This window comes from Hemitrygon akajei, chromosome 1 (assembly GCF_048418815.1).
Source record: "Hemitrygon akajei chromosome 1, sHemAka1.3, whole genome shotgun sequence".
Taxonomy (NCBI): domain Eukaryota; kingdom Metazoa; phylum Chordata; class Chondrichthyes; order Myliobatiformes; family Dasyatidae; genus Hemitrygon; species Hemitrygon akajei.
Window position 1 is genome coordinate 30246495 of NC_133124.1, and position 24623 is coordinate 30271117.

General features: G+C 40.5%; 1 protein-coding gene across 5 annotated transcripts in view; it reads right to left on the reverse strand.

The window, feature by feature from the left end:
• Window positions 1-24623, reverse strand: part of LOC140725140 (hepatocyte nuclear factor 4-gamma-like) — a 145848-nt gene that overhangs the window by 32010 nt on the left and 89215 nt on the right. For 3 of the 5 annotated variants that reach the window (XM_073040233.1, XM_073040227.1, XM_073040243.1), the window contains exons 2-3: window positions 13435-13606; window positions 4939-5033 (exon numbers count right to left, since the gene is read on the reverse strand). In XM_073040233.1, coding sequence (XP_072896334.1) covers window positions 4939-5033; window positions 13435-13580 — 241 coding nt within the window. In that variant the 5' untranslated portion in view covers window positions 13581-13606. Of the gene's footprint in view, window positions 1-4938; window positions 5034-13434; window positions 13607-15159; window positions 15331-24623 lie in introns of those variants that run through there. The other 2 variants (XM_073040217.1, XM_073040209.1) reach the window with 1 other exon arrangement.

Consider the following 24623-nt stretch of genomic DNA (forward strand, 5'->3'; position numbering starts at 1 on the left):
TACTAACCCATCCCTCCACTTCCTCATCCAGGTCATTAATAAAAATCACGAAAAGTAGGGGGTCCCAGAACAGATCCCTGATGCACTCCACTGATGATCGACCTCCATGCAGAATATGACTCATCTACAACCACTCTTTGCCTTCTGTGGGCAAGCCGGTTCTGGATCCACAAAGCAAGGACCCCATGGCTGCTTACTTTCTCAATAAGCCTGGCATGGGGTACCTTATCAAATGCCTTGCTGAAATCCATGTACACTACATCTGCTGCTCTTCCTTCATCAACATGTTTAGTCACATCCTCAAAAAATTCAATCAGGCTCGTAAGGCATGACCTGCCTTTGACAAAGCCATGTGACTATTCCTAATCATATTATGCCTCTCTAAATATTCATAAATCCTGCCTCTCAAGATCTTTCCCATCAACTTATCAACCACTGAAGTAAGACTCACTGGTCTATCATTTCCTGGGCCATCTCTACTCCCCTTCTTGAATAAGGGAATAACATCTGCAACCCTCCAATCCTCCAGAACCTCTCTCATCCCCATTGATGATGCAAAGATCATTGCCAGAGGCTCAGCAATCTCCTCCCTCGCCTCCCACAGTACCCTGGGGTACATCTCGTCTGGTCCCGGAGACTTACCCAACTTGCTGCTTTCCAAAAGCTCCAGCACATCCTCTTTCCACTTTAAGTCATCCCTACAATCGCCAAGATCCTTTTCCATAGTGAATACTGAAGCAAAGTATTCATTAAGTACCTCTGCTATCTCCTCTGGTTCCATACATATTTTTCCACTGTCACACTTGATTGGTCATCTTCTCTCATGTCTAATCCTCTTGTTATTCACGTACTTGTAGAATGCCTTGGGGTTTTCCTTAATCCTGTCCACCAAGACATTCTCATGGCCCCTTCTGGCTCTCCTAATTTCTTTCTCAAGATCCTTCCTGCTAGCCTTATAATCTTCCCGATCGTTATCATTACCTAGTTTTTTTGAATCATAAGCTTTTGTTTTCTTCTTGACTAGATTTTCAACAGCCTTTCTGCACCACAGTTCCTCTGCCCTACCATTCTTTCTCTGTCTCATTGGAATGTACCTATGCAGAACACCATGCAAATATCCCCTGAACATTTGCTACATTTCTGCCATACGTTTCCCTGAGAACATCTGTTCTCAATTTATGCTTCCAAGTTCCTGTCTGATAGCTTCATATTTCCCCTTACTCCAATTAAACACTTTCCTAACTTGTCTGCTCCTATCCCTCTCCAATGCTATGGTAAAGGAGATAGAATTGTGATCACTATCTCCAAAATGCTCACACACTAAGAGACCTGATACATGACTAGGTTCATTTCCCAGTACGAAATCAAGTATAGCCTCTCTTCTTGTAGGCTTATCTACATATTGTGTTATGAAACCTTCCTGAGCACACTTAACAAACTCCACCCTGTCTAAACCCCTTGCTCTAGGGAGATGCCAATCAATATTTGGGAATTTAAAATCTCCCACCACGACAACCCTGTTATTATTACACCTCTCCAGAATCTGTCTCCCTATCTGCTCCTTGATGTCCCTGTTACTATAGGGTGGTATATAAAAACACCCAGTATAATTATTGACCCCTTCCTGTTTCTAACTTCCACCCACAGGGATTCAGTAGACAATTCCTCCATGACTTCCTCCTTTTCTGCAGCCATAACACTATCTCTGATCAGCAGTACCACACCCCCACCTCTTTTGCCTCCCTCCCTGTCCTTTCTGAAACATCTAAAGCCTAACACTCTAAGTAACCACTCCTGCCTGAGCCATCCAAGTCTCTGTAATGGCCACAGCATCATAGATCCAAGTACCGATCCACGCTCTAAGCTCATCCACTTTGTTCACAACGCTTCTTGAATTGAAATAGACACATCTCAAACCATCGGGCTGAGCGTATCCCTTCTCTATCCTCCCTCTCATACTGTCTCTAAGCTTTCTATATTTCTGAGGCAGCCGTCCCTTCCTCCGTCTCTTTGGTTCAGTTCACACCCCCCAGCAAATCTAGTTTAAACTCTCCCCAATAGCCTTAGCAAACCTTCCCACCAGATTCTAAAAACATTTTTAGTATATAAAGGAAAAAGGAGAGTTAAGGGTAGATATTGGACAAATAGAAAATGAAGCTGGAGATGTTGTAATGACAGACACAAAGATGGCGGAGGAAATGAATGCATATGTTGCATCAGTCTTCACAGTGGAAGACATCTGCAGTATACTGGACATTCAAGAATGTCATGGAAGTGAAGCGTGTGCAGTGAAAATTACGACTGAGAAGGTGCTCAGGAAGCTTAATGGTCAGAGGATGAATAAATCTCCTGGACCTGATGGAATACACCTTTGGTTTCCAAAGGCAGTAGCTGGAGAGATTGCAGAGGCATTGTACCAGATGACTGGAAAATTGCAAATGTTACTCCGCTGTTTAAGAAGGGTGAGAGGCAGCACAAAAAAACTATAGACCAGTTAGCCTGACAACAGTGGTTGGAAAGTTGTTGGGAAGTTAGGGATGAGATTACGGAATACCTGGAAGCACATGACATGAGAGGGCAAAGCCAGCATGGTTTCCTGAAAGGAAAATCCTGCCTGACTAATTTACTGCAATTTCTTGGGGAAATTACAAGCAGGGTAGACAAAGGAGATGCAGTAGATGTGTGTACTTGGATTTTCAGAAGGTCTTTGACAAGGTGCTACACCTGAGGCTGCTTAGCAAGATAAGAGCCCAAGGAATTACAGGGAAGTTACTAGCATGGGTGGAGCATTGGCTGATCGGCAGAAAACAGAGAGTGGGAATAATGGGATCCTATTCTGGCCGGCTGCTGGTTACCAGTAGAGTTCCATAGGAGTCGGTGTTGCGGCCGCTGCTTTTTACGATGTATGTCAATGAATTGGACGATGGGATTAATAGATTTGTGGCTGAATTTGCTGATGATACAAAGATAGGTGGAGGAGCAGGTAGTGTTGAGGAAACAGAGCCTGCAGAGTGACTTAGATAGTTTAGGGGAATGGCAAAGAAGTGGCAAATGAAATGACACAACCGTGGTGGGTTTCATCAGCAAGAATGATGAGTCAGCTTACAGAGAGGAGGTGCAGCGGCTAACGGACTGGTGCAAAGCCAACAACTTGTCTCTGAATGTGAACAAAACAAAAGAGGTGGTTGTTGACTTCAGGAGGGCACGGAGCGACCACACCCCGCTGAACATCGACAGCTCCTCGGTAAAGATCGTTAAGAGCACTAAATCTTTTGATATTCACCTGGCGGAGAATCTCACTTAGTCCCTCAACACCAGCTCCATAGCAAAGAAAGCCCAGCAGCATCTCTACTTTCTGTGAAGGCTGAGGAAAGTCCATCTCCCACCCCCCATCCTCATCACATTCTACAGGGGTTGTATTGAGAGCATCCTGAGCAGCTGCATCACTGCCTGGTTCAGAAATTGCACCATCTCGGATCACAAGACCCCGCAGCGGATAGTGAGGTCAGCTGAGAAGATCATCGGGGTCTCTCTTCCCGCCATTACAGATATTTACACCACACGCACCCCTCATACAAACTCTTCTCCCTCCTGCCATCTGGGAAAAGGCACCGAAGCATTCGGGCTCCCACGACCAGACTATGTAACAGTTTCTTCCCCCAAGCCATCAGACTCCTCAATACCCAGAGTCTGAACTGACACCAACTTATTGTCCTCTACTGTGCCTATTGTCTTGTTTATTATTTATTGTAATGCCTGCACTGTTTTGTGCACTTTATGTAGTCCTGGGTAGGTCTGTAGTCTAGTGTAGTTTTTTCTGTGTTGTTTTTACATAGTTCCATGTAGCTTTTGTATTGTTTTACATAGCACCATGGTCCTGAAAAACATTGTCTCATTTTTACTGTGTATTGTACCAGCAGTTATGGTCGAAATGACAATAAAAGTGACTTGACTTGACTTGACAATGTTGGAAAGTGTATGGTCATGCACTTTGGTGGAAGATATAAACAGGCAGACTATTATTTGGATGGAGAGAGAATTCAAAATGCAGAGATGCAAAGGGACTTGGTAGTCCTTGTGCAGGATACCCTAAGGAATAACCTCCAGGTTGAGTTGGTGGTGAAGAAGGGGAATGCAATTTTGGCATTCATTTCTGGAGGTACAGAATATAAGAGCAGGAACGTGATGTTGAGGCTCTATAAGGAACTCGTGAGACCACGTTTGGAGTATTGTGTGCAGTTTTGGGTTCCTTATTTTAGATAAGATATACTGACATTGGAGAGGGTTCAGAGAAGATTCACGAGAATAATTCCAGCAATAAAAGGGTTACTGTATGAGGAACGTCTGGAAGCTCCTGGGCTGTATTCCCTGGAGTTCAGGAGAACGAGGGAGGATCTCTTAGAAGCACCCCAAATGTTAAAAGGCCTGAAGAGATATGGCAAAATTATTTCCCATGGTAGGGGAGCCCTGGACAAGAACACATGACATCAGGATTGAAGGACGTCCATTTAGAACAGAGATGCAGAGAAATTACTTTAGTCAGAAGGTGGTAAATCTGTGGCATATGTTGCCATGAGCAGTTGTGGAGGCCAAGTCATTGGGTTTATTTAAGAGAGAGAGAGATAGGTTCTTGATTAGCTAGGGCATCAAAGGGTAGGGGGTGAAGGCAAGGGAGTGGGGATGACTGGAAGAATTGGATCAGCCCATGATTGAATGGTGAGGCATATTTGATGGGCCAAATGGTCTACTTCTGCTCCCATATGTTATGGTCTTATGATTAAGTTAGGGTTAATCAGGGTTGAGGGGTTGCTGAGGTGGCATGGGTTGAAGGGCCAGAGAGGCCTCCTCCTTGCTGTATTGCTAAATATAAATATATATATATATACATACATTTCTTTTTGGTCAGTGATTCACTTGGTCATCCTTTGACAGTCTTACCTTCTTTCTTCATCCCAGCTCGAAAACATTTCTTCAATCTGCAATATCTGCACTGGTTCCTCTTGTCTTTGTCAATAACACACTGCCGATTAAACCTGAGGGTTCACATAACACACAACTATCAGCCAGAGTACAGTCAGCGTTGTCAGTGGGATTTTAAAACGACAAGTTGTGAAACTGAAAAAGACAGATGCCAAGAAATTCAATGACATTATCAGCATTTTGCAATTGAAAATAATTTTCTTCCCCGAAGTGAAATGCGATAGCCACCATTTCTGGACTGCATCACGTCACTCTGAACGCTCCACCTCGGAACTTTCTGGGTGAGTCAGTCTCTGAGTACGTGAGGTTCGAGTCAGGGACGCACAGGAGGACATTATTCATTGTGCAACACTCCAGGGAAATCAGAACTAAATCGCTATACCTGCACCGGTCACTTGGCATGCACAAGACAACATGGTCGGACTGGAGCGACACCGGAATGGAATGTCTATCAGGTAAGTAAATTATTAACATTTACGCTCAGCCCATTCTGTACCCCTAATCGATTTCCACCCTGCGCACATCTCCGAACTTCCCCAACTTCCAAAAAAAATCACAAGTCTCAATCTGCCTGCCTCATCACATTCCACTTCTGAGTCCCGAGACTGATCACCCTGACCGATCTGGCTTCTATCCCTCTTCAAACAACGCCTGTTCTCAAACCTTCAACTTTTACGTCTCAGTTGAGCCACCTTGAAAATGTGAATTTTCCAACTTTAGTATAATTTTCCCCTGTATTATTTTCTATCAATATGCTGACCTACCAGGCACAATCTTGCTTTTAGCTGCAACATAACCCAGTCAACAAGGATATCCAGCCTCTAACTGCCTTATTAAGCCAATCTCACCCTAGCACAAATATTCCCTCTGCCTTATCAATTCCTCATGCCACCTTCTCTTTACACCTATAGTAACCTCTTTATATCTATATATGCCAAATCTCTGAATTAGAAACATTAACTGCTTCTCTTTCCAAAGATGCCAGTTGCCCTGTTGCGTGTTTACAGTATTTCTGTTCTTACTTTTAATTTTCAGCATCTACAGATTTTTTATTTATTGTCAACCTTTAAATAATTCTGATTCCAAAATCCCAAGCAATTTTTCAAGCATTAGCAGATCAAATCCGCTAGTTTTTACATAATATCAATTTATTATAATTTCCAAAAATAGTCCCTGATTGACCCACCCTTCAAACAAAGAACATTCCAACTTTCTACCCCTCAAGCAATGCTATTTCCTACACACCCCACCAAACATGCAACACTTCCTCAAACCCTGTCCTTGATATAAAAATGCTGCAAACCTTTGGACCTTTCAAGCTAAGCTAACTGCTATTCCTTCCTCTAAAAAATGACTGGTTCCAAAGTGCTAATCTTCAAACAATGATGGTCCAATGCTCCAAACCTAAAACAATATCAGTTCTGACTTTCCCCCTTGAAAAAAAAATAGACAGGCTCCTGTCTCCATACTGAAACTTAAACTTTTAATCAACACCTTCAATCAATGTTTGATCCTATTCTGTACTCTTTAGAACTGATTTGTTTAGAGCAGTGGCTCTCGCACATTGCATGGTGTGAAATAATACTGGTTAAGATTCTCTTACCATCATATAATGCCATTGCCAAGCCTCATTCTCCAGCCACACTGTAAGTCAGGGGTTCTCAACCTGGGGTCCACAAGCCCTTTAGTTAATGGTAGGCGTTCGGAGCATAAAAAAAGTTAGGAACCCTGCTGTAAGCTATCCACAACCTGGGCCCAGCCACAGAAAGAACCACTTACATAGCTCATGAAATGATGTCTGTTTTCTAATGGTTGCCAGTGTTCCACACTTGACACAATACTGGCTCTGAGACAAACCCTTTAATGTATGATTACCTGAATCCTGTCCTCAATCTTGTCACCATGACTTTTCTGATCCTGCTTTCTTCAAGCAATCATCACTCAAGCATTTATCATAATCCAACACTCAAACAGAGACTGCTCCACACTTCATGAAATGCTAATTCCAACTCATAAGTCATCAAATACACTTCCAAAAAAATTAGTTTTGAACTTCATCCCTTCCAATAACACCATTCCCCATGTACATTTCCCACTCCTCGTCATTTTGATTACAAAACGTCAATACTTCAAAGAATGCCAATACCAAATGATCACACTCAAAAAATACCTGTGCCAAATCCCAAAACTCGGCCACAGTGCAGGGTCCCAGGGCCAGTTCCAACCACTCGCCCTTTGAAGAATACAGTTCCAATCCTCAACCTTCAAAAAATTGAATTTTGATCCTTATATTCTTGAAATATAGTCCCATCTACCTAATTCCTTCAACTGTGCTGGCTTGGAGGTATCACTGTGAGATAGTATTCTCAATAGTGAGAATACCAATATAATTTAATTTAGATAAAAGCAGTTCTGAACTACACTCCATTAACAATCACTTTCTATTCAAATAGAGGTGATTCCCAATTCTGGCCATTCATATAATACCATTTTTGACTTCTGTCTCTTTAAACAGTGCCTGTTCCAATGCATGATTCTTCAATAAATGCTCCAATATTCAAAACTTACCAGGTTGATTCAAATAATGATAGTCTTTAAATCACCATTCCCCAATCTGAAACACAGACTTCAAAAAGGTTCCTTGTTTTGACCTTCTCTCTTTAACCAGAAGTTCCCAACCTGGGATCCACAGATCCCTTGGTCAATGGTAGGGGTCCATGGCATAAAAAAGGTTGAGAACCTCTGCTTGAAATGGTGACTGTTTTGATCCCCACTCTTGAAACAATACCAGTCCTGACCTCCCCCACCCTTTCAAGCAATTTTGATTCTAATTCCCCACTCTTCAACCAATGCAAGACTGACCCCCAGTCTCTTCCAATCACTCGCCCTTTAAGCAATAACTTTACTGAATCCCACTCATCAACAATGCCAGCTTTCAATGGTCACACTTCACACAACATTGATTCAAACCCCAGGTCTTTCAAAATGTGCCAATGCTGACACCTGCACTCCAGCCAGTGTACGGAGCTCTCAGACACAAAAGAAAATCATAAACTCAAGAGATTCTGCAGATACTAGAAATCTTAAGCAGCATACGCAATGCTGCAGGAACTCAGCAAGTCAGGCGGCCTCTATGTGGGAGAGTAAACAGTTGACATTTCGGGCTGAGACCTTTTGTCAGGACTGGAAAGGAAGGTGGCAGGAGCCTGAATAAGAAGTTGGGGGGTGGGGAGAGCAGAAAGGAAGGGGTACAAGCTGTCAGGTGATAGGTGAGACCAGAGTAACACACACAAAATGCTGGAGGAACTCAGAAGGTCAGGTAGCATCTACGGAGAGGAACAAGTAGTCAACATTTTGGGCTGAGACCCTTCATCGGGACCAGGTGAGACTAGGTGAAGGTGATCACTAACAGAGAGAATCACCATTAACTGCACACTGAGGACGTCACCTCGACTTGTGAGCAAACATCTGCAAGATAATTGCCAAGCTCGGCAAACACCTCAACACCGGATGTGAGTTTTATTTCATAACAAAAAAGTCTGCAAAGCTCTAAGCAGGCAAGTGAAAGGTGAGAACAGGTGAGGGACAAGGTGGGTGGGTGGGGGAATGAGGATGAAGTAAGGAACTGGGAGGGAAGAGATGGAAGAGGTCATTTATTATCATTAATATTGTTTGTTTCTTTTGTATTTTCATAGCTTGGCTCTTTTTGCACTTTGGTTGCCAGTCCAGCTTTGTGCATAGTTTCTCACTGATTCTATTGTACATCTTTATTCTACTGCGAAAGCCTGCAAAAAATAAATCTCAGGGTAGTATTGGGTGATCTTGATAATAGATTTTCTTTGAACTTTGATATACAGCTGAAGTAGAAGGAATCAAATGGAGGAGGGCTGTGGACTATGGAAGAAAGGCAAACCAGCACAACTTATAGTTCTGAAATGGTGCAATGTCCATTTGTTTAGTGAGGTTTTATTTTTTTTAAATGGGTGCCAAAATGCCACCCTTCAACTAATGTTAATTCTGATCTCCAGTTATTCTATGACACTGGTTTTGATTTCAGCCCTTCAAGCAAAGCTGGTTCAACCCCTTCACCTATCATTTCCAATCACCCACACTTTAAACACTAGCAGTGCCAACATTACCACCATTCAAACAATGTTGATTTCGAAACATAACCCTTAACCAGCACAGTTTCCATTCTGTCTTCTTTCAGTCTTTACATTCAGTCAATCTTTCCAACAAGATAGCTGCCAAATCCTTGCCATTCAATTAATGCTAATACACCAACATTTAAATAATGAAAATAATTCAGAGAATTTAAAAAACTGATGGGTCCAATATCCCAGCCGGACACGGTTCAAAATGTACTGGATTGAAACTCTTTTCAAGCTATACTAGATTGAACCTCCCTTTCCTTCAAAACTGGGAAGAGGATGAGTTTCTTTAGCCAGAGGGTGATGATGGAATTTGTTGCCACAGAGGAATTTGGCAGTCAAGTTATTGGGTGTTTAAGCCAGAGATTGATAAACTCAGTGGCCACTTTATTATGTAGACCTGCACACCTGCTTGTTAATGCAAATATCTAATCAGCCTATCATGTGGCAGCAACTCAATGCATAGAAGCATGCAGGCATAGTCATGAGGTTCAGCTGGTACTCAGACAAAACATCAGAATGGGGAAAGAAACATGTTCAAAGTGACTATGACCATGGAATGATGTTTGATGCCAGGGGAATTGTCTTAATATCTCTTAAACTGTTAATTTCCTGGCATTTTCACACACAACAGTCTCTAGAATTTCCAGAGAATGGTGTGAAAAACATAAAACATCCTGTGAGTGGCAGTTCTGTGGGCGAAAACATGTTGTTAATGAGAGAGGTCAGAGCAGAATGGTTCAAGCTGACAGGACGGGGTCAGCAACTCAAATAGCCACATGTCACAACAGTGGTATGCAAAAGAGCATCTCTGAATGCACAACAGCATCAGACTTTGACGTGGATGGGCTACAGCAGCAGAAGACCATGGACATGCACTCAGTGGCCACTTTATTAGGTACCTCCTGAGGTAGGTCTAGATTGATATAGAGGTTAAGGGTTGCAGGGAAGTGATAGGAGAATGGGGTTGGAAAAAACAAGCTATGATTGAATGGTGGGACACGTTTACTGGGCCAAATCGCCTACATTTTACGTTCTTGTGGTCTCCTAATCATCAGATTTTGCTGAAGCTCCACTCCACATACTCCATCCAAACTCAGGTTTGTGGACATAGCTTCCAGGAGGACCAGTTGTATATTTTCAGCCTCCAAACAGTGCAATGCTCACTCACTTAATAAATCTGTACTTCACTGTACAATGCTGGATGGAGCCAACTTCCCCATCCCAACCTTAAGACACTGGTTTTTCTGACTATTACCTTCAAGTACAAGTGTAATTTTCATTCAGCCACACACAAATACTCGTGAATACAGTTAAATGGAGCAGCATTACTCCAGGGTGCGAAGCACTGTTCCAACAGTCACACAAATCAGTAAAATACAAGTCACACAGGACAAATTATAGCCCAAAACCAGAGTCCATGAACGTTATGGGGGTCTGGAGCCGAACACAATACAACTTGTTTCCTGCCAAACAAACATTTCAAGCAGTGTTGGATCTGATTTTATTCTCTTTCTCCCCCCACCCCATACAATGCTGGTGCTGTACCCCAGACTTAAGGCCTGTGAGCATCAGCCCTCTAGACATAGCCTAAGGAAGGAGTTGCAATGTCAACCCACTCAGTGAGATTTCATTTTCTTCCTCTGAGTATTAATGTTAACTTGCTGCACTCTGATTCTTAACAACTCTTCTAAGTAAGATGAACCAGCTCATGCTCTTCCAGCTATTGTTCTTCCACTTACTTCTGTTTCCATAACTCATGCTGGGAGGTATTTACATTTGTGACTAGAAGCCTGTGGCACACAAAGATGTAACAGCATGACTGGCTCATTTGCACTGCCTCCCTACAAGAGCAAACCTAAAATTTATACCTACATTTTCTTCATTCCAGAATAACACTTATCATCAATCTGTTGCTATTGGAATGGCAGAATTATTTACTTCAAGAAATTCTGCACTGGAACTTGCTGCCAATACCTTTCCAATCCTAAGTGGCAAGACCCTGTGTAGTGACTTAGCCGGTAGCAATATTGTCACAAGACTGAGTACCATCTCAGAACAGCTGGAAATGCTCCAGGAGGCCAGAACTACATTAGCAACAACTTATACAGGCCCAGCGTCTTAATGTGATCCATCGCCCAATCAGAGATATTCCCTTTGTTCCACCCATCACATCTAACCCCCCCCCCAACACACACACAATTCTCTGAAACCAAGACTAACTTGCTTTTTCTCTTTCTCCAGCCTGATGAAAGGTCCATCATTTGAAGCATTAACTGTATCTTTTTCCATAGAATATGCCTGACATGCTGAATTTTTCCAGCATTTTCAGTTTTCTGTTTTAACACCACATTTCCTCAGTCTTTCTTACCTTTTGTAGAAGTTTGGCCAGCTGAGGACATCTCACAACCTTAACATTAACAACATGTTATGCAGACCATAAACTTAAAGTGCTGGGAACTGCTTTAATTAAGTCATTTCAACTCATCCTATCACAGACATTCCCTTTGCTCTATTCACCTGTCCCTCACCTTCTTTCTACTGAAAGCTAATTTGAGGCTTTCTCTTTTTCAGTTTTGATAAAGGGTTGCATATCCAAATCATTGACTATTTCTCTTTTGACTTTTTAGATTTCCTCCTTCTACAGTTTTTTTTTTGATTTTCATTCATGGGAATACTTTTAATAGATGGCTAAGCTAAACAATAGATATCATTGGGATTCAAAAGCTTGCAGGTGATAGGTGAGGAATGTGTGAGTGAGCATATGATTGAAGAGTTGGGAAACCACAGAGAACACAGGGGAAGCACTGGGAGAAGGTCTTACTGAACTCCCATATAGAGATGATTTAAACTTCTTCAGGGAAGACATACCTCAAAATCTCTGACATCCAAAGCAATGAGAAAGAACTAGTGCAAGAATAAATATCTTAGCTCATTAAGATTAAGACAAAAGTCAAACTCTTAAAAAGCTTAAAAACAGAAATATTAAATGTGTAAAATGCTTTAAAAAGTGTACTTAAAGAAAAAAAATAAAAAGCTCTTCTCATTTATAGTTACTCTTTTCCATTGAAATGTATGAACCTGTGGCAGGTTCAATCTGGCACAGCTCCAACTGGCAGCCTCCTCAGTGTAAATGCTGGGGATCTGCAGCTGGTTTCACACTCTGTCACTGGACACCATGGGGTGTCCAACATTGGAGCATTCATGCAGAAGCCTGAACTTTTCATGGGGAATAAAACAAAACTATTCAGAAGGTGCTGTTGCAAGAAGAATGACACGGACTTTCATTTTTATAGAACTTTGAGCATCCAAAAAGTTACAAGCACCACATGGAAACATTAACAAACAGCAAATGATTCCAACCTACATAAACAGGTACCAGGGTGGATGACCAAAGCTTTAGTCAAATACATAGGTTTCAAAGGAGTGAAGAGAGGTAAAGTGACTAAAAGGGCAATTCTAGAAATGAGTACTTTGGAAGTTGAAGGCAGATTACCAGTGACAGCTGATTAAACTCAGCCACGATCAAGAGGCAAGTACATGAGAAGTATTGATTTCCTTGAAGAGTTTTAAGGTTGGAGGAATTCACAGACTTTAGAAGGATAACTTGAAAACAAGATAGAGAATTTTTAAATCAAGATATTTCTTAAATGAAGTTAACATAGATCATGAGACATGCAGTAAAGTGAAGAAAGAATGGAACTTGGTAAAGTTAGGATTGGGACAAGAGTTGTAGGTAATCTCAAACTGTATGTAAAAGTAGATCAACAAAGGGCAGGTAGGAGAATTGGAGTGGGCCAGTGTAGGTGTACAAAGTTCAAGTAAAGGTTTCAACAGAAGATGTATTGAAGCAGGGAGGAAGTTTGCAGTGTTACAGAAGGTGGTATATTATTGAATGAATGTGTGATTCAAAGCTCATTTAATGATGCTACAACAAGGCTGAAAACATACTGGTTCTGCTTCAGACAGGAGTGGGATAGACTCAGTAGCAGGACAAGAGAGTGTATTGTATATTAGGCAACTAATACATTAATAGTTATGTAGTACCACTGTCCAAAAATAACTTCCCACCCCAACATCTTCACACTGTAAAAACTAATCTGAACAAAATTAGTTCATAAAACATCTGTCCATAAATTGATAATCATTTTGAAGATGGGTTCCTCTCCTAATAATTCCTACCTTCCCAGCACTCGTCAAGCTTATTTAAGAACTAAGATTCAGTCAGAAGATCTGTCTGTATATTAGTCCGGGTCAATTGGCAGTGTCGATGCTGCAGTAGTGCGAGATTGGAGGTCTATACCTGCAGGAGTACACATGGCTCTTCCTTATGCTTCGCCTGAAGAAACCCTTGCATCCATCACAACTGGAGGCACCATAGTGTTTGCCTGTGGCTCGGTCCCCACAGATTGCACACAGAGAGTTTATTCCACTGTCTGATGTATTCATTGTGTTTGTCGCTGATGGAGAATTATCTGAGTGAAAAAGGAATAAACAATCAATCCAGCTGGCAGCATATTTACAAAGCTATGAAAAAGCTCGCTAACAGACGCCCATCATCCTCCTTTCCCATTTCAATTAGTGTGTGCTGCCACTTTACAGTACAAACTGAGTTATCAAATGCCTTTATTATTTTGATGAGCCTCTTTGTATTCTCAGAAACAAAAGGATCTAAGGATTCCCTTGGACATTAATTTTGCTCTCAGTTATTCTTTGATCACATAGGCAACTATATGGAATGAAACACATCAAAATGTGTAAGAGCAAACCTCTTTCAGAAATCAATGTATTTAGATAAAACCGTATCATTTTGCAGTAACGTACTAATTCAATTTAGGCAAATTGCATGGGGATTTAGGGATGGAGGAATCAAAAAAGATATTAAAATATAATTTGTAATTTAATAAAAAGCCAAATAGGAGGCATGTGCTTTGCCTTTCAGTTGTAATAATCAAAAGGGGCAAAGGTAGAACTCCAAGCAGGTTTTCAAATGGAAATAATTAAGACTGGCATTGGCACAGTTACAAAATTATCCCCTGTCTTCTAACAAGTAACCATAAATGATTTCTTAAATGACAAGTACTGTATATTTGCCAACAAATAATTTATCTTCAACAATATAATATCAAGCATAGAACAACATCTAATGTTGCAGGACTACAACATCATGTGGATCACAATCTCGAATTTATGGGCAATATCTCCTTTGAAATTAGGAAAAGTTTATTCTTAACTTCAACTCAGTCCCTTCCATTTAAATATCGAAGTATTACTTTAGGTATGCATGATATCTTCAAAACTTAACTGAGGCATTTCAAACTAAAGCACTAAGTTGGCATTTGCTCCTATTGCCACCAGTCAATTTGTCACTTGCATTACACAAGCCTATATATCACCAATGATCTGAAATCGATGTTAATGTACATACACATGCACAGATAATCCTGCACTTAATCAGTAAAAAAGAAATTAGTTAATATTTTATGCCAGTGAAACAATGAACAGAGAAAATAATTATTAGTTTATTAATTAGTTAACATTAGGTCACTGGGCTCTGTAACATTTCACTTTTCATCAAGTCCAAAAGGAAGGTTTAAGCTGTGGAAAAAATATAGTTTCATCTTACAAAGAACATAAAATGGGTCTACTCTAACGACAGTTAATGACTTCAGAAAATGAATCAAGTTTTGACTCAGAAATATGTATTAACCTGTTTTTATTCTGCTGCTGTTGAAAGACTAAAATGAATAGGCAGATAAATGGAACAGGCTTTAATCTTCTGACTCTAATCGACTATCTGAAAATCAGTGGCATATTATCTAAAAATGCACCTAGAGTCACAACATTACTAAATATGTGGTCATTCATTAAAAGTGAATCATAGTTACCATTACTTGCTAGTCATAAAGTTTCTTAAATTTTTCAATCCTTTATATAATTTACTTCCTTTTTTTAAAAAAAAACTTTACATCAGTCTGTTGATCTTCATACCCAAGTAATGTAGTATCAATCAACTCCTATAACTTACCTTGGGCACTGTACAGCAACGGCACATTTTCAAACTCCAAAGTAGCATAAGATGAATCCAAAGCCTCACTATAACTTGCCATGTCCATATCCAAAAACGATCCAGACAGCTTCATTATGATTGTACATAGAGCTCTCTCTTAGCAGTCCCACTATCCAACAGGATCATCCACTAGATTGTCTGATGCATATTCAGAATTTTGAAATGTGTTTATGCAATGGAATGGGAGGAGTCCTTGAATTTACGCACTCATTCTGCACAGTTATGCTAATAGCGGCTTCTTGACCAAGTCTATCTAAATGAGGTTATGATGTTTATGGTACTTTTTTTTAAGTAACTATAATTCAATATTGAAAGTCAGTAATAGCTACTGACTTTCTAATTACATTAGACACTTCAAAAGAGGACTTTAATTTATAATATTTGTTATATTTAAAAACAAAGTTGCAGACTAAGGTGGCACAAAGTGAAAATATTTATAAGGTTCAAGTGCACAGGACCTACTAGCTGCTTGACCTACTGAACTTTGCAAGGACATTGCACAAATATTGACACTTAAATTAGGAAACAAAATGAGGCAGACAAATATTCTCTCCGTAAAATTAAAGTGGTGTATACCATCTGCTCTTATGGTATCTTTTTGACTGTTTGGTAAACATCAACCTAATGGATGGGTTTACTTGCGGCCTACCAGGGCATAGAAAGTTAAGAAGAGAAAGAAAGGTAAAAGAAAATACTGAAATATATTTCTACAATACAAGAAGAAACCCAAGATGTTCTAAAGCAGGGATACTGTGATTACTAAATTAATGCTATAAAACACATGATTTTGTGGTAATGGCACCATCTCAATTTTAACTTCATAAAATTTAAACTGCATGTTGTTTACTTTGCATTTTACCAACATAAAGCATGTTGACATAGATTGTCCACAGTCAGGTACAAAACAATTATGACTGTCAATTCTACGCTGGTTGGGGTTCACTCATAAGCTACACTCACTTCTACATTAATAGACCATTATTAAAATAGAATTCAAAGGTAAAATAATAATGTCAGAAACAACAAGTTGATTTTTTATTGAATGCTGGGTATCACAATATTGCTCAGTCTGCTGAACTTGGAAGGTAAACATAACTCCAAATGAAGAACTATAAAGTACTTTGTACAGCTTGTATTGAAGATAGTGAAAAATGCTTTCTTCAGAAAACATTGATAACAGGCACAATCTAACATGTCTTATCAGATTTTGCATTACATCATGAAATAGAACCAAGAAAGTTTCATATATCTTATCTCTTCAACGATTAAGCCTACATTTGTTCAACATTCTGTGTTCTGCCTCATCCAATAATTTTAAAAGCAACTGTTAGTCTGATAAAAAAAAATCTTGTCTTATCTACAAGGTTATATTCATAAAAAAATAAATTCCTAAAAGAGTACCCCACTCTGTCATGCTCAGTTATAATCTTCATATCTTCTTGAATCAAACATACTACTCGAATAAAAATCAGTTGTGTCATTTTTTAGATTATACTTTTCTTGCTGCAATGCCAATGTGGATAAATGTGGGCCATATAGTCTGTTTGTCTTCACTGTGAGAATTGTTCCTCTTTGAAACACATTTGGGGCAAAGAGGGGAACGTATAATAATAGATTATTAAATGTCAGACAAGAAAAACACAGTGTTTAAAGAAGATGGTGACCATTGAGTATTGAATTGATGGTCACACCTATATTTAACCAGGTTAAAGAAGTATTCTGGAACGAGTACAAAGGCCATTGGCGGTAAAGCAGTTACAAGAAGAGAACACAGCCCAGGAGGTTAAAGGCCAGAGAAGACATACAACTCACAGAATAAACACTAAAGTAATAAAGTGAGTCACTATACCAGGAATAAACTGCTGCACTGAGGGAATCATGGGCCTAGACAGGAAACTGGCTGAAAAATGCTACCTAATCCATGAAGGTCTCCATCAAAAAGGCTTCCAGTTCTCAGTAGCCTCAGCAGCAACTCAATGGGCAAAGCAACCAATTATCGGTCTTTTCCGGAGTCAGATTCACAGGCATTTGAATAGCCACTTGTAAAGGGATGGAATGGAGGGATATCAAACATGTGCAGCAGATGAGATTAATTTGGATTAGCATCATGATTGACACACACACATTTCAAATGCTTTCTCTACCATGCATTATGTAGACATTGATGTACCTTCTTGTTTGATCAGATTTCCTTAATCAATACATAGAAGTCACAATGAGAGAGCGTGCAATATTTGATCTGCTATTATGAATGAGACAGGGCAGTTGACAGAAATTTGTGTAAGGGAACACTTTGCATCAAGTGTGCACAATGCCATTAGTTTCAGAGTAAATATGCAAAAAGATAGGTTTGGACTGTGGGCTGAGATACTAAATTGGCGAAAAGCAATTTTGATGGTATCAGAAAGGATCTGGCAAGTGTGGACTGGGACAAGCTGTTTACTGCTAACGGTGTACTTAGTAAGTGGGAGGCCTACCAAGCTTGTGTATGCCTGTCAGAATAAAAGATAATGATAACAGGTGTAGTGAACCTTGGTTTTCAAGAAACATTGAGGCCCTGGTTAAGAAAAAAAGAAGGTAGATTGCAGGTACAGGTAGGAACAAATGAGGTGCTTATGAAATACAAGAAGACACTTAAGAAAGGAATCAGGAGGGCTAAAAGAAGGCACGAAGTTGATCTAGCAGACAAGATAAAGGAGAATCCTCAGGGATTCTACAGCTTTGTTAAGAGCAGAAGGATTGCAAGAGACAAAATTAATTCTCTGGAAGATCAAAATGGTAATCCATGTGTAGTGCCAAAAGAGCTGGGGGAGATGTAAATTTTGTTTTGCATCTGTATTTATTCAGGGTATGGACACAGAGTCTATAGAAGTGAAGCAAAGTGACATCAGCTTCATGGACCTGATACAGATTACACAGGAGGAGGTGTTTGCTGTCTTTAGGCAAATTAGGGTGGATAGAGTGGATAAATAGGGTGGAAGTTAAGATGGCGCTAAACAGCAACTCCTTTCTTGCATCTTTGGAAGCAGCTCTATTTCCATCTTTAATATCTTTATTTTTCCCTTTCAGGATTCTTTTGAAGACCCTGACCTGGAGTTACACACTAACCTCAGTTCTTTGCTGGAATTGGACCAGTTCTCAGGCTTTCAGGACTGGCCGTTGTTCGGCACGCCAAGGGTTCGGCCTGAGAGTTCGACTCGGATTTGGAAGCCTAAGATCTTGGGGCTCTGGAGACGGGTGGATCGAGGGTCAGTGCACGGCAGGAGACCCATGTGTCAGTGGGGGAGTCGTAAAATCTACTGCCGTGTGCCTAAAGACTCGGGATCTTTGAAATCTTTGGAAACAGAGCTCGGAAAAAGTGACGTAACGGACTTTTAACATTGTAAACCAACGAGTTGTTTGTTATGTCTCCCTGCTTGCTGGGAAAAATGGAGACACCTTCATCTCCCTTACTAGGGGGAGAGAGAGAGAGAGAGAGAGAGAGCCTGTGGTATGTCGAGAGAGCCAGGTGAAACGCAAAGTTTTTGGGGTAACTGCAAGTCTGTGTATTTACTATTGCTTTGCTCATGCTTGAGGTCTTAGTGCTAGATGCTGATGCTATTTTTTGCTGGTGGAGGGAGGGGGGATTGTTGTTCGCTGCCGCGTATGCGCAGGAGGGAGGGGAGCTGGGGAGGTGGGACTTTGGGGTTCTTACGTTTGACTGTCGTTCATTCTTAGGGGCACTCCTCTGTTTTTGTGGATGTTTGCGAAGAAAAAGCATTTCAGGATGTGTATTGTATACATTTCTCTGACCTTTGAACCTTTGAAATCCCCAGGGCCTGACGAGGTGTACCCTCGGACTCTGCAGGAGGCATGTGCAGAAATTGCCACGGTCCTAGCAGAAATACTTAAATCAACCTTAGCAACAGGTGAGGCACCAGAGAATTGGATAGCCAGTGTTGTTCTGCTTTTAAGAAAGGCTCTAAAAATAAATCAGTAAACTATAGGCTGGCGAGCCTGACAGCAGTGGTAAAGTTATTGGAAGTTATCCTGAGGGACTGGATATGTGGTTAGACATGGACTCATTAAGGATAGTCAGTATGGCTTTGCGCGTAGTAAATCATATCTAACCAATCTTATAGAGTTTTTCAAGGAAGTTTCTAGGAATGTTGATGAAGGCAAGGCAGTGGATGGTGCCTATATGGACTTCAGTAAGACATTTGACAAGGCTGCGCATGGGAGGTTGGTCAAGAAGTTTCTGTCACTCTGTATTCAAGATGAGGTAGTCAGTTGGATTAGACATTGGCTTTGTGGCAGAGTGAAAGAAGATGGTTGCTTCTCTGACTGGAGACGTGTAGCTAGTGAAGTTCTCAACATATTTCATTCTATATTTATAGTTCCAACATGCTTGCAATGAAATTTTGCAACACAGCTGGCAGGAGTTGGAAATGTGTTTCAACTTTGCATCCTGCTTGGGAATCAGGGAAACCAACTTGTATCTCTTGTATCTCTTAACTAGTCAAAGTGAGCAACTGTAAATTGATGAAAAGAATCTTCAATATTAGAATACATAATCCAATGTCAAATCATGTATGGAAAGTGATGTAGTGAGACGCAAAGAAAGGTGGGATTAGGAAGTGGAGATTAATGAGATAGAAAAGAAATGAAAAGTAAATAACATTAAAAAAAACTCTGAGGTAAACTAAACTTTCAATGTCAGAGAGGTTGTTTGAGTATAATTAAGATTTGTGAATATATTATGATGAATGAAATGGATTACTCTTATTGGCCTATTGTGGGTAGGTATTGCAACTTCATACTCTTCATATACTTGAATTCCAAGTCTCTCAGCAAAGCTGTTACAGATCAACACAGACTGCAAATTCCTGATTTCTGCTTTCACCATCACACACATAGCAGCCAGGGCGTACTATATGATTTACTTATTAATTATGGGTAAATTGCGAAATGGATGACTATTGTACAAAATCTACCACATGGTGTATTCCTTGTAATATGGTTACATATGGATTTTCCACTATCATAAATCATAGAAAACAGGGAATTATAGACCAGTTAGCCTGACGTCAATGGTGGGAAAGATGCTGGAGTCAATTATAAAAGAGGAAATTATGACACATTTGGATAGCAGTAGAAGGATCAGTCCGAGTCAGCATGGGTTTATGAAGGGAAAATCATGCTTAACTAATCTTCTGGAGTTTTTTGAGAATGTAACTATGAAAATGGACAAGGGAGAGCCAGTGGATGTATTGTACCTGGACTTCCAGAAAGCTTTTGATAACGTCCCACATAGGAGATTAGTGGGCAAAATTAGGGCACATGGTATTGGGGGCAGAGGACTGACATGGATTGAAAATTGGCTGGCTGACAGGAAACAAAGAGTAGTGATTAACGGGTCCCTTTCAGAATGGCAGGCTGTGACCAGTGGGGTACCGCAAGGTTTGGTGCTGGGATCGCAGCTGTTTGCAATATACATTAATGATTCAGATGAAGGGATTAAAAGTAACATTAGCAAATTTGCTGATGACACAAAGCTGGGTGGCAGTGTGAAATGTCAGGAGGATGTTATGAGAATGCAGGGTGACTTGGACAGGTTGGGTGAATGGGCAAATGTATGGCAGATGCAGTTTAATGTGGATAACTGTGAGGTTATCCACTTTGGTGGCAAGAACAGGAAGGCAGATTACTATCTAAATGGAGTCAAGTTAGGAAAAGGGGAAGTACAACGAGATCTAGGTGTTCTTGTACATCAGTCAATGAAAGCAAGCATGCAGGTACAGCAGGCAGTGAAGAAAGCTAATGGTATGCTGGCCTTTATAACAAGAGGAATTGAGTATAGGAGTAAAGAGGTCCTTCTGCAGCTGTACAGGGCCCTGGTGAGACCCCACCTGGAGTATTGTGTGCAGTTTTGGTCTCCAAATTTGAGGAAGGACATTCTTGCTATTGAGGGAGTGCAGCATAGGTTCACAAGGTTAATTCCCGGAATGGCGGGACTGTCATATGTTGAAAGATTGGAGCGACTGGGCTTGTATACACTGGAATTTAGAAGGATGAGAGGGGATCTGTTTGAAACATATAAGATTATTAAGGGATTGGACACACTGGAGGCAGGAAGCATGTTCCCGCTGATGGGTGAGTCCAGAACTAGAGGCCACAGTTTAAGAATAAGGGGTAGGCCATTTAGAACAGAGATGCGGAAAAACTTTTTCACCCAGAGAGTGGTGGATATGTGGAATGCTCTGTCCCAGAAGGCAGTGGAGGCCAAGTCTGGATGCATTCAAGAGAGAGTTAGATAGAGCTCTTATAGATAGCAGGGTCAAGTGATATGGGGAGCAGGCAGGAATGGGGTACTGATTGTGTATGATCAGCCATGATCACAGTGAATGGCGGTGCTGGCTAGAAGGGCCGAATGGCCTACTCCTGCACCTACTGTCTATTGTCTATTGATAGAAAAATGGAGGGCAATGTAGGAGGGAAGTGTTAGATTGATCTTAGAGTAGCTTAAATAGACAGCACAAAGTGTGCAAATGTTCTGTGTTCTAAACTCTACTGACAACTCCCATGTAGAGCATATAGAGTCGGTAACTACTCAACTAAGTTCAAGGAGGAATAATTGGTGAATCTTGATCACTACCCAGTTGAAAATATGCATGTTTGAATGCTTGGACATAAAACATTTTAGAAACAATGCCATCCATTTCCCCTTTTGTGAATAACCCCATGAGGCCTACAGCCTATACTCACAAATGACAAATACCATTTGATCACAATGTTACAAATAATCAGTGACAAGCAGATGGAGAGAGACAAGAACTTTTATTTATTTGTGAGACATGCATGTGTTCCATGTGACATACTGAACTATGGGTCAAAGGAAAAGCACCCAGGAAAATAACCTGTCCAAGGCACGGAGACAGTGAAGAGGGAAAATAACAAATACACTATATATTCATCAGGCTATGCAAGATAAACCAGAATAGAGGACGAAGCAGTGGGTGATATTTCAAATTTGCTTCCTAGAATGGATGCCAATGCGCGTCAGGGTTGACGTTGATCACCCTGTTAGAAGAAGGATGTGGAGACTGTGGAATATCTGCAAAAGAGGCTTACTGTGTTGCTGAATGAGTGAGAGAGTATGAGCTACAAGTAAAGGTTGAACAAACTTAGAGACTTATGGCCTAAACTAGGGTTGATACCCCTTAAAGGATGAAAGGCTGAAGGGAGAGGTTTTTCACATTATGAAAAGGCATCGCTGGTAGGTAGTCAGAATGTGCTCTCCAGCATAAAAAATGTCAAACACAAGAGAACACGCATTGAAGTTTAGAGGGGGAATTTTAAAGGTGATGAAAGGGACAGATTTTTTATGCAGAGTATGGAAGGTGCCTAGAATAGGTTACCAGGAGTAGTAGTGGAAGCAGGCAACTTGGTGGAGTCTAAGAGGCTTTTAAATAGACACATGAATTTGAAGGGAATGGAGGGATATGTATGATAAACAGTAGGAGAACATTACGTATAAATCTACTTCAAGACCAGCACAACATTGTGGACTTATCTAGTGCTATATTGGTTTATGTTCTAAAATGACCTCCTTATCAACAATAATATGATGATACAGTAAAACTAGAGCCCATGACAATCAAAAATGTTATCAGGACAATATTCATTAACTCATTACATTGCAAAGGTCTGGTCAATGAACAGAATACAGAGCAACAACTAAAGATGCACTTCAATATCCAACAGCCACAAATGGTCTATGTTTGCCAGTCACTGGACACTCTGGGTCAGGTTTTCATTTTGAAAGCTTTATTAGAAATTGGCAAAAAACTAAAACTAACTGTATCTTAATCTTAAGACGTATCTTCCTAGGTTGTAGAATCAGCTCTTTGAATATAGAGAAAGTTAATGGCACTCATGATGTTCAGCTCAATAAAATGAATTTTGTGCTTTTAATAATTCCCAATAATATTTTCGCAGCCAAACTTGGATCTACAGCAGCATTCTGACTTCCAAGTCAGAAACATCATTAAGCTCCATCCAATCTCAAGGACCCTCACCATCACGGCATGCCCTCTTCTCATTACTTTAAGCAGGGACTAGAGACAGGAGCCTGAAGACGCACACTCAACACATTAGAAACAACTTCCTCCCTTCCACCGTCAGATTTCTGAATGCTCCACGTACACAACCTCGCCATCTAGCTCCTTTTTCCACATTATTTATAAAAATAAAGTATTTCTTAGTGTAACCTGCAGTATTTTGTGTGTACTGCACTGCACCACTTCTGCAAAACTAATTTCATAATATACGTCAATAATAAACTGGATTCTGATTCTAGAATCAAATTCCTCTCTGATATTCCATCTAGGTTTATAACCTTAGGAAGTACAAAAGAAGATCCACACAGTTTCAAATGGAAGTCCATTGGCCTTTGGCATTCTCCACCGTCTCTGGAACGATGATTCATGGCATTACGACAGACATAGGCAGGAATCTAGCTTACTGATCACAATATATCACCAGAGCCCTGCTGATTAACCAATATTTTTTTCTGCAATAACAGTTGAAACAAGCACTGTGAGTCTCAGTGGTATAGAACTCACCCTGGGTGGAGGATCTCAGTATTTATCACCATGGCTTCAGTAGAGCATCCTCAGAGAGTGGATTTTGGTGAGTAAGAGGGTTACCAGGTTTGGATATGGCCCAAGTGCAGAGTGAGAGACACTGAAGGAGGTCGATGGTTCACAGACTTTGATGTGAACAGTGTTAAAGGGAAAATAAAACAATAAACACTAGGCCAAATAGGGCCGTTAACTAAAACTCTCAAAGGGGAAACGAAGCCCACGCTGCGGCTGAAAAGAAAATCTAAACATTAAACGAATACCACTAGTCTTCAGAGTCAATTTCTCAGGCAAGGCTGAATGCAAACAGGCAGCAAAGTATCGCTGTGCTCTGTCCAAGTCTCGACAAGCACTACGACAACAAGTATGGAGTTAAATACTATCACAATGAAATAATAATTAGTTGTCAAGTGCAAATTCACAAGCGCAATTGCCGTATCTACTGTGCTGCCGAATCCGTGGTTGTGACAAAGAGGGTTACCTGTTTTAATTTAAAATTGATTAGTTAAAACCAGTCTAACAGTTAAATTCCCCAAACTTGCAGTTGTAAACCGCAATGATGCAAAGTGGTAAACAACTGCCGGTAATTACCTAGAACTAGTTACTTAAGTCAGACATCACAGAGTAGTAACATCTGGGAAACCATATTGGTTGACTTTGGTGAGTGAGGGACTTCAGAGATGTAAGGATAAAAACGCCAACATTTAACAGATTGATTAACTTAAATATTTTAATTTGGGTCTGGCAGGGCAGACAATGTGTTGTTACTGCAGCGTCTGAGGTTGATGGAATCCATAGCAA